Source organism: Stegostoma tigrinum, chromosome 2 (assembly GCF_030684315.1).
Source record: "Stegostoma tigrinum isolate sSteTig4 chromosome 2, sSteTig4.hap1, whole genome shotgun sequence".
Taxonomy (NCBI): Eukaryota; Metazoa; Chordata; class Chondrichthyes; order Orectolobiformes; family Stegostomatidae; genus Stegostoma; species Stegostoma tigrinum.
Window position 1 is genome coordinate 27,694,520 of NC_081355.1, and position 10,712 is coordinate 27,705,231.

General features: G+C 42.0%; 1 protein-coding gene across 8 annotated transcripts in view; it reads left to right on the forward strand.

Annotated features, from left to right (window-relative positions):
- The window catches only part of elmo1 (engulfment and cell motility 1 (ced-12 homolog, C. elegans)), a 253,660-nt gene extending 243,879 nt beyond the window's left edge, over nt 1–9,781 (forward strand). For all 8 annotated transcript variants that reach the window (XM_059652979.1, XM_059652972.1, XM_059652997.1 and 5 more), the window contains 2 exons: nt 156–233; nt 8,652–9,781. In XM_059652979.1, the coding sequence (XP_059508962.1) occupies nt 156–233; nt 8,652–8,852 (279 nt within the window). In that variant the 3' untranslated portion in view covers nt 8,853–9,781. The remainder of the gene's footprint in view (nt 1–155; nt 234–8,651) is intronic.
- The last annotated feature ends 931 nt before the right edge of the window (nt 9,782–10,712 follow it).

Below are 10,712 nucleotides of genomic sequence, written 5' to 3' on the forward strand. Positions count from 1 at the left end.
ACATTACTATATAAATGCAAGTTGTGGTTGAAAGCAGCTGTCAGATAAAAAAGCATACGTGATTTGGACCTGAGCTGATGTGAGCAGATAGTCTCTTCCCTTGTACGTGGTGCCCTTTGTTTGACTGATTGCTCATGTTGTTATGGTCTCCACAGGAAGTCTTAGAACTTGCCTTCTCTATTCTGTATGACCCAGATGATGCCTTGAATTTCATTGCTCCTGACAAGCATGAAGTAAGTGCAACACCTTTCTTCCATTAATGTTATTTTTAATGTGCTTTCTCAACAGTTTTGTGCTTGATGTGGAAACTGTTGCAACCTTTGAAGAATTTTCCATTAATATTTTATTTAATGGCACTTCATAACGAAAAGCCTTGAATATTTTTGAATGAAGAACTGGCTGCCAAAGTTCTTTCAAATACAATATAACAAAGTCAATACTTCTTTAAAATCAGCCTGTTTAGTATTTTCTCTTCATATTTGATTTATAAATATGCAGCAATTAAATTACATCAGTATATTTGTTTTTTTTAAGATTACAATATACATTCCTACCAGGTACTTGATGGTGCTGCTGCTAATGCATAGGTTTGGAGAAATGTAAGGTCAAGGAAGATAAGAAAAAATGGCAGGTTTTTGATGATAATTCATGATACTATTATCTTAACTGGTGCTTATTATCAATACATAACCCCTTTCTTCTATGGGGACCAGAACGTGAGCTTGAGAATTTGAGAATTTAATACAAACTTTCCTGTTGCTTGGCCAGCCTTTAGGTTAAATCACAGTGAAGCGTGTGCCATAGCTGGATTTACTGATGATTACTCAAACTTTCATGGTCCAACTAAGGAATTAAACATATGTAGCTTGAGAGGTGTCAAAGTGTTATTGTAACTAAGTTCAGTTATTACGTTTGAGAGCGGCAAGTTTAAATCCAAAACACAAATCCTAAAGCTAATTACTTGAGCATAAGGGAAAAGCAAGTTAAGAGTTAATGAGAAAATGTGGAAACAGACCATTCAGCCCATCAAGTTTCACCATCCCTCCGAAGAACATCCCGCGCAAATCCACCCCCTTACTTTATCCCTATAATTCTGCATTTCCCATGGCTAATCCACCTAGCCTGCATGTCCCTGGATACCATGGTCAATCGACCTAACCTGCACATCTATGGACTGTGGGAAGAAACCCAAATAGATACAGGGAAAATATGCAAACTCCATATAGACAGTTTCCCAAGGCTGGAATCGAACCTGGATCTCTGGCGCTGAGAGGCAGCAGTGCTAACCTCTAAGCCACTATGCTGATAAGAAGCACGTACTACTGGGAAGAATATTATTAAGCCCAATACTGGGAGACTTTTGTAAATAGCAGAAGATACCCAAAATATAGATATAAAGGAAAAAAATTAGAATGAGAATAAAGTAACCAAGAATATCAAAACAGCTTGTGAAAACTTGTCCAAGTTTATAAAAGGAGGACAGTGGCTAAGGTAAATGTTGGTCCTTTAGAGGTAGGGCCAATGAATAAATGGCTGAACCATATTGCTATAGCAAAACATTCACCTCCCTTGAAGTGGTGAGAAGAGGAAACATTTGGGTGAGATATTCACCTTCTTCTTGCTAACTCAAAAACTAATTTCTGAATGAGAAGGATCATTCAACACAAATTAAGGTCTTTAAGTCGTCAATCAACAGACAAGTAAAGACATCTATCGTCACTGTCTAATTTTGCTACCATATTGGTAGGTGAGAAAAATGGTTGACTTTTGACTGGGTAACCAGAATGAGCTGTCTGCTGTCAAGAAGAGGGAGGGTGTCAGATGAGGGACAAGTGAGTGACTTCTATAAGCCATCCATTTGTCCTCCCCTTTCGCACTGTGACCCCCACCTTATGAGAAGGAACAGAAAAAGACCTAATTTCTCACTGGATCTCCTGAGGAGTTGGCCTGTCTGAAGTCTGTATGACATAGAAGCTGCTGGCCTCTGGCAGCTTCTGGGGAAGGGAGGCACCATTGTTGATCATAGAGGCCTGAGATTCATTGAGATTCTGTCTGAATCTCGCTAGTCAGCTCTTAACAAGCTGATAGACTTGTGATTTTGCCATTGAATTTCAAAAAGGGAAAATTGTGCCTTTTGTGTCTGCCTTCATGGAGAGAATGCAGATTTCATACTGGAAATATAGAGGGGCTACTAAGAGTAAAATGAATTATGTCAGCTGAGAAGAAGTGTTGGAGAAACCTCAGGGGCTTAAAGCTGATAAATTCTTGGGACTGGAGGCCTATGTCCTAGAATCAGAGAGAGCGAAAGCACAGGTAATGACTTTCCAGAATTGCATAGATTACAGACAGTCCCAACTGATTGCAAGTTAACAAATGTAATACGATTATTCTTGGCAAGGGAAAAAGAGAAAACAGAGCTACAAGCCAAATATTCTGATATCAGTTGTTTGCAAATTGCTGTAACTTATTGATGAATTCTTAGCAATGTACTGAGAAGATCAGTGTCAGCACAGTTTTACAAGTGGAAATTATGTTTAACCAATTATTCAAGTTTTTGGGGATGTAAATAGTATAATGGTTAAGGTGGGGTTGCAGCTGTGGTATACTTGAATTTCCAAAGTCGTTCAGTAAGATATCACACCTAAGGTTAAAAGATAAGGTAAGAGCTCGTGGAAATGAGGGCATTGTATAAGTTCGGAAGGAGGCTTGGTAAATGAACTGAAAACAGATAGTGGGAATTAATAGGGCATTTTGGAGTTAGCAGAATACTCCATCATAGCGTATATTCGTAGATGAGATAGATTAATTGATAGCATCTCAGAACCCAAAGAATAGGCGCAACAACCAGGGAAGTGAGGTAGAGGCAGAATATCAGCAGTGATTCTATTAGATGGTACTATGGGCTCAAGGAGCTGATAGAGTTTTTATTTTCTTATTCATAATTGGGTGCCCCTGGGTGGCCAATATTTACACCCTGTCTCTTGTTAGCCTTGAGAAGGCGGTGGTGAGCTTCCTCCTTGAACTGCTGCAGTCCACCTGCAGTGGGTTGACACCCAGTGCCATTAGGGAGAGAATCCCATGATTTTGACCCAGTGACAGTGAGGGAAAGGTGATATATTTCCAAATAAGGATGGTGAGTGGCTTGACGGGAAACTTGAAAGTGACAGTGGTCCCAAATATCAGCTGCCCTTGTCCTTCTAGATGGAACTGGTCGTGGGTTTGGAAGGCACTGCTGAGAATCTTGGGTGAATTTCTTTCAGTGCATCTTGTAGATAAGTACATACTGCTGCTACTGAGTGTCAGTGATAGTGGGAGTGGATGCTTGTGGATGTGGTGCCAATTAGGCAGGCTACTTTTCCCTGGATGGTGTCAAGCTTCTTTAGTATTGTTGGGGTTGCACTCATCCAGTCATTTTTAAACATACTACGTATGTTGCTATGTAAGTCAACTAGTGGCCAGGGCTAATCATCTCAAAGGTGCTCAGCCTTGGAGCAGAATTGCATAAACTTTTCGTTGTTAGCTGTGCATTCTGATGCATGAGGTTACAGGGCAATTAATTGATAAATGAGAAAACAGAACACGCAGTGTAAAAATTGCCCAGGGGAATTATCAGAAGAATATTAGTGTACAAGATATTAAATATTGCTTCACTTTCTGCTATGAAATCCAATCAGGATCTGTTTATGCTTCTCAAGATTGTGAGGTTTTTCACCATGTGTGTACAGTTCAGGATATCGAGTCAGATATTGACATTGCAAGAAGTTGTTTTGCGTAATCTTAACAGCACATTCATCATTTTTGTGCGTTTATTTGAACTTGATTGCCCTGGGTAAATGATGCCTAAAACCAATACAATTCAGCCTGACAAATACCAGAACATTAATACTAAATACTAAAATTGAAGACTGCAGCAAAACAAAATCAGCAGGTTATTTAGTGAAGTAGATCTGCCATTTGCAGTTGTCCTTTGAACAGATCAAACTAATGAATTAGATGTGCTGAACTGGCAATAATTGTCATCTTCAGGTGAATTCAAAGAGCGGACAGTATCATAAGGACAAAATATGGATTTTTAAAAGAACACCTATGGTGTAATGTGATAAATTCTGATAACATTTTCCATGTCCCATGGATTTTACTTTTGTTAAAACTTTTGTCTTCATTCAGTGTGCAGAAGTGGTAAAGTGTTACTGAATTCAGAGTGCAACGAAGCCAATCTCACCCCCATGGATTCTGTCACCAACTCAATGCATTAGTAATCTCAATGACGTCTGCAAGTGCTAATTCACCTATCTCACGCCATCAGCCTTCCATAAGATAGAGGAGCAGAACTAGACCACTTGCCCATCAAGTCTGCTCCTCCACTTGAACACAGCTGATATGTTTCTCAACCCCATTCTCCTGCCTTCTCCCTGTAACCCTGGATCCCCTTACTAATTAAGAACCTATCAATCTCTGTCATAAATACACTCAGTGACCTAGCCCCACAAACCTCCGTAACAGTGAGTTCCACAGATTAATCACTCTCTGGCTGAATTCATCTTCAAAGTTCTAAAGGGTCATCCATTCACTCTGAGGCTGAGTCCCTCAGGTCCTTCTCTCTGTGACTGGTGGAAATGTCTTCTCCTTATCCACTCTGTTCAGGCCTGTCAATATTCTGTATGTTTCAATCAGGTCCCCTCTCATCCTTCTGAACTCCAAAGTCAGATTCAGACTCCTCACCTCATGACAAACTCTTCATCCTATAGGTCATTGTCGTAAACCTCCTCTGGACCCCCTCCAAGGCCAACATGTCCTTCTTTAGATACGGGGCTCAAAACTACTCCCTACAGAATTGTAAATGCAGTCTGACCAGAGCATATACAGCGTCAGCAGTACATCCTTGCTGTTGTATTATAGCCATCTTGAAATCAATGCTAACATTGCATTTGCTTTCCTAACTGCCAATTGAAACAGCATGTTAACCTTAAGACAATCTTGAACTAAGACTCTCAAGCCCCTTATGCTTCAGATCTCTAAATCCTTTACCCATTTAGAAAATATTCTATGGCTCTATTCATCTGCCAGAGTGCATTACCTTATACTTTCCCACATTGTATTGATACTTCTTTGCCCAGACTTGTCTATGCAAGACCTTCTGCAGCAGCGTCCCTGATTCCTCAACACTACCTGTACCCACAAAAATATCATCAACACTTGCTAATTAAAATATTTTAATCAACTAAGCAAAAACGTGCTAACAGATGATGCAGTTCAAGTAATGTTCCACCTTCAAAGTAGCATGAAACTAGAGGGTAATTATAGCCCCCGAAATGGATGGTCTGGCATTGGGAGGGGCTAATACATAGAAAAAAATTCAAAACTGACTTCACCCTGCCTCCAAGACATTCAGAAACAGAAAATAGGAGCAGGAGTAGGCCATTCAGCCCTTTGAGCCTGCTCCATCATTCAGTGAGATCACAGCTGATCATCCAACTTAGTACCTGTTCCCACTATAATAGAGATAATGGGAACTGCAGATGCTGGAGAATCCAAGATAATAAAGTGTGAAGCTAGATGAACACAGCAGGCCAAGCAGCATCTCAGGAGCACAAAAGCTGACGTTTCGGGCCTAGACCCTTCATCAGAGAGGGGGATGGGGTGAGGGTTCTGGATTAAATAGGGAGAGAGGGGGAGGCAGACCGAAGATGGAGAGAAAAGAAGATAGGTGGAGAGGAGAGTATAGGTGGGGAAGTAGGGAGGGGATAGGTCAGTCCAGGGAAGACGGACAGGTCAAGGAGGTGGGATGAGGTTAGTAGGTAGGAGATGGAGGTGCGGCTTGGGGTGGGAGGAAGGGATAGGTGAGAGGAAGAACAGGTTAGGGAGGCAGAGACAGGGTGGGCTGGTGTTGGAATGCAGTGGGGGGAGGGGAAGAGCTGAGCTGGTTTTGGGATGCAGTGGGGGAAGGGGAGATTTTGAAGCTGGTGAAGTCCACATTGATACCATTGGGCTGCAGGGTTCCTGAGCGGAATATGAGTTGCTGTTCCTGCAACCTTCGGGTGGCATCATTGTGGCACTGCAGGAGGCCCATGATGGACATGTCATCTAAAGAATGGGAGGGGGAGTTGAAATGGTTTGCGACTGGGAGGTGCAGTTGTTTACTGCGAACCGAGTGGAGGTGTTCTGCAAAGCGGTCCCCAAGCCTTTGCTTGGTTTCCCCAATGTAAAGGAAGCCACACCGGGTACAATGGATACAGTATACCACGTTGGCGGATGTGCAGGTGAACCTCTGCTTAATATGGAAAGTCATCTTGGGGTTCCCGCTTCCTCTTTTGATCCCTTTACTAACTCCTCTTGAAAACTTCAGGGTTTTGGCTTTGACTGCTTTCTGTGGCTTGGAATTTCACAGACTCGCACCACTCTGAGTGAAGAAATTTCTCCTCATCTCAGTCCGAGATGGCCTACTGTTTATCTTTAGACAATCGTCCCTGGTTCCAGACTCCCCAGCCATTGGGAACATCCTTCTTATGTTTAGCCTGTAATCCCTTGTGCCATAACCTGACTGTAAATGCTGTCTTTTGCACTGGTTTGAATTTGTTTTCTTCTATATTTGTGCATCTACACCTATTGCACTTTGGCTTCTATTCCATGCCCCTGCCAAATTTGTCTAAATCTTCACTAACAGCACTATCACCCCCCCACCTTTATCTTCTGCATATAAACTGACATTTTCCTAGCTGCCTTCAGATCTGAGGAAGGGTCACCGGACCCGAAACGTTAACTCTGATTTTTCTTCACAGATGTTCCCAGACATGCTGAGCTGTTCCTGCAAATTTTGTTTTTGTTTCTACCAGTTTGTTTAGTCAGGGAATGAGCACCATCTTGTTTATTCACTATTAACTAGTAAATGTTACATTATGGGAAGTGATAGAACTGAGCCAACCACTGATTTCCCTGACTGTAGTTGGCCCAAGCCCTGGGGAAATCAGGAAATAGATTAGATCAAAAAGATAGCCCTGCTGTCTCTGCCCAAAAAGGGAAAATCCGTTTATATAAATAAAACTAAAAGTACTTCTATATCTGAAAAATAAAGTATGGCCATAACAGGTAGCCTTGAACAAACGGTAACACGCTCATCATATATTGTCTAATTATGTACTCACTGGCTTTAGATAAACAGCAAACTCACCATCTCGTCACACTAATGTTTACAGTTATAATGATTGTTGAAAGAATATGAAGTCACTGAAGAAACAGCATGAAAATGATTTACGACAGAGCTTCCCAAAGTAGGCATCACAAACTTTTCCGGGACTGCAAGCTTAATTTTTGCAGTTGCCAGTTCTGAAGCAGCAATTATCAACAATGGAGCACTGACCAAGTTCCAACAGCTGTCAGTTTTCACTGACGGCTATGACAATATTCCTCAAAGTGGTGTTAACAGTAAGAAAATTTTGGGAAGCACTGATTTACCAGAATGATACCAAAGTGGTCCAAAAAATAACTGTGAACTTCTAGTTGCCTGCCACTTCAGCATACCCCCATGCTCCCTTGTCAACATCTCTGTCTTGGGCCTTCTGTGGTGCTCCAGCGAGGCTCAACGCATTCTAGAAGAATAGCATCTCATCTTGCACTTGGGGATCCTACAGCCTTCAATTTCAATATCAAGTTCAGTAATTTTCGGGCCTAATGTCCTTCATCTCGCCCCACGTTCCAGGCTATGTCATGACATGGGCTCCTTTCACCTCAATCAACGCATTTTCACTTACACATTGTCTCTATTTTCGGCTTTTCTCCTTCCCTGATTTGTTATCAACTATCTCTTTGTCTGTCTAATTGTTGGTCTGTCTGTCTGTCTGTCTCTCTCTCTCATATTTGTCTCCATCTCTCTGCTCACTAATCCTCCCCCTCTCCACTCCCTGTCTTTCAGCATAAATGCCACCTTTTACTAGTTACTATCAGTTGGATTCAAAACATTCAGTCTTCTCTCGCTCCACAGATATTGCCAGACCTGCTGTGTTTCTCCAGCAATTTCCTCTATTGTTTTAGATATTCATCATCTCTAGTTCTTTGTTTTTTGATACCATAACTTCATAGGTTATAACAATCAGTAAATATCAAATAGGTTGAGGCTCTTTTCTGTAGAAAATGGAAGTCTGTGAGTTGACCCAACAAGAGACCTTTAATATTATGCGAAGGGATGATCAAATCGTTATAGGAGGATATGCAAATAGGACTAGATGAAGTAGGATGGGAGAAAACATATATCATCACAGATTAGAGGGCCGAATGATTTGTTTCTATGCTGTAAATTCTTCATAAGGCATTCTTCATAATCATAGTTATCGTAATCTGGTTTGTTTACCAATGGATAATGTAGCACTTTTAATAGTGGTTCACACATTCCTAATCAACAAAAACTAAAATTAAGAATGCAGACCACTGGAAGGATTTAGAATTGCATATACTATGAACACTCATGAATATGTCACAGAATGCAAGAAATCAGACAGCACTGCACATTTGATGAATGAATTAGTGTTGATTCTGAAGCTTTTTTGTGGGTCTTCAGACAAGAATTTCTCAAAGACCTGGCATTAAAAAGACAGCAACTCAAACCAATGAGTATGGGCGGTTGAACGTTCTCAACTCTGTCCTTTTCTCTTTTCCAGTACTGTGTGTGGACGGATGGACTGAATGCTCTTCTTGGGAAGGAGATGATGAGCGAGCTGACCAAGAATGACCTCGACACACTCCTCAGCATGGAGATGAAGCTTCGCCTTCTTGACCTGGAGAATATCAAAATTCCAGAAGCTCCGCCTCCTATCCCCAAGGAGCCAAGCAACTACGACTTTGTTTATGACTGTAACTGAACAGGCTCACAGCTGTGAGAATAAACTGGAACTAGCAGTGACTGGAGCTGTCCTCTTCCCCAATTGCTCTCTCTGTTACCAGTATACCTTCCTGTTACCTTCTGGCTTCTGCTAACCTTTAACTAGACCAGGTTGTTTTCTGATTTCTTGGGCATTATTTGGTGGAAGAAAACCCTTTGTGCTTCTGTGCCACTGAAAGCAGTGTCTTAGCTACAGTGTTACCTTCACTGGGAGTTGGACCATTTCTCAGACAATCTCATGACTTGTTACAAATTGCATTTTTGCTGAATGTTTGGTTCTGGTAGGACTTCATCAGAATGGTGAATAGGATCAGGAGTATAATGAGAGATTTCAGATCATGCATCAATGTGTTTGTATGTGTATAAACCCTTGTGCATGTGTTTAAAAAAAACATGGAAAATCAGCCTGTGTTCATTCAGGAAGCTAGAAATCAGTTTGATCTAGGGCTATTAATATCTCAACTTGCATTCCCTTTATGGTCTGTCCTTTCAGCCACATGTTTTGCTTGATAGATAAAATGTATATTATGATGCCGGTAATGTCAGAGCTTATTAATGTGTATCATACTTAGAAGGAAAGAGTAAATTTTTGTATCAGTCTAAACATATGGTCATGGCTTTGGCTCTATGTACAGTAAGATACCAATTCTGTATTACATGGTGACAATTTGTGAAATATGCCAAGCAAGCAGTATTATGTCAATGTTGTGTCATTATGATGTTAATTTACCAGGAAACATTTTATATATGTAAAAAAAAAGTTCTACCATCTTTGGCTCCTTACGTATATATTTAATGGAAAATGCACATCCGTGTGTTGTTGAAGTGTACCTTTACAACATTGAAATATCTTAAGTAAATGTCCTTGAAATTATGAAGTTTACAATAAAATAAGATTTATTGCCAGAATATGAATTTATGCTGTGATAATGGGAGCTGCAGATGCTGGAGAATCCAAGATAATGACATGTGAGGCTGGATGAACACAGCAGGCCCAGCAGCATCTCAGGAGCACAAAAGCTGACGGTTCAGGCCTAGATCCTTCATCAGAGAGGGGGATGGGGTGGGGGTTCTGGAATAAGTAGGGAGAGAGGGGGAGGTGGACCGAAGATGGAGAGAAAAGAAGATAGGTGGAGAGGAGAGTATAGGTAGGGAGGGGATAGGTCAGTCCAGGGAAGACGGACAGGTCAAGGAGGTGGGATGAGGTTAGTAGGTAGTAGATGGAGGTGCGGCTTGGGGTGGGAGGAAGGGATGGGTGAGGGGAAGACAGGTTAGGGAGGCAGAGACAGTTTGGACTGGTTTTGGGATGCAGTGGGTGGAGGGGAAGAGCTGGGCTGGTTGTGTGGTGCAGTGGGGGGAGGGGATGAACTGGGCTGGTTTTGGGATGCAGTGGGGGAAGGGGAGATTTTGAAGCTGGTGAAGTCCACATTGATACCATTGGGCTGCAGGGTTCCCAAGCGGAATATGAGTTGCTGTTTCTGCATGTCGGCTAAAGAATGGGAGGGGGAGTGGAAATGGTTTGCGACTGGGAGGTGCAGTTGTTTATTGCGAACCGAGCGGAGGCTTGGGGACTGCTTTGCAGAACACCTCTGCTCGGTTCGCAATAAACAACTGCACCTCCCAGTCGCAAACCATTTCCACTCCCCTTCCCATTCTTTAGCTGACATGTCCATTATGGGCCTCCTGCCACAATGATGCCACCCGAAGGTTGCAGGAACAGCAACTCATATTCCGCTTGGGAACCCTGCAGCCCAATGGTATCAATGTGGACTTCACCAGCTTCAAAATCTCCCCTTCCCCCACCGCATCCCAAAACCAGCCCAGTTCGTCCCCTCACCCC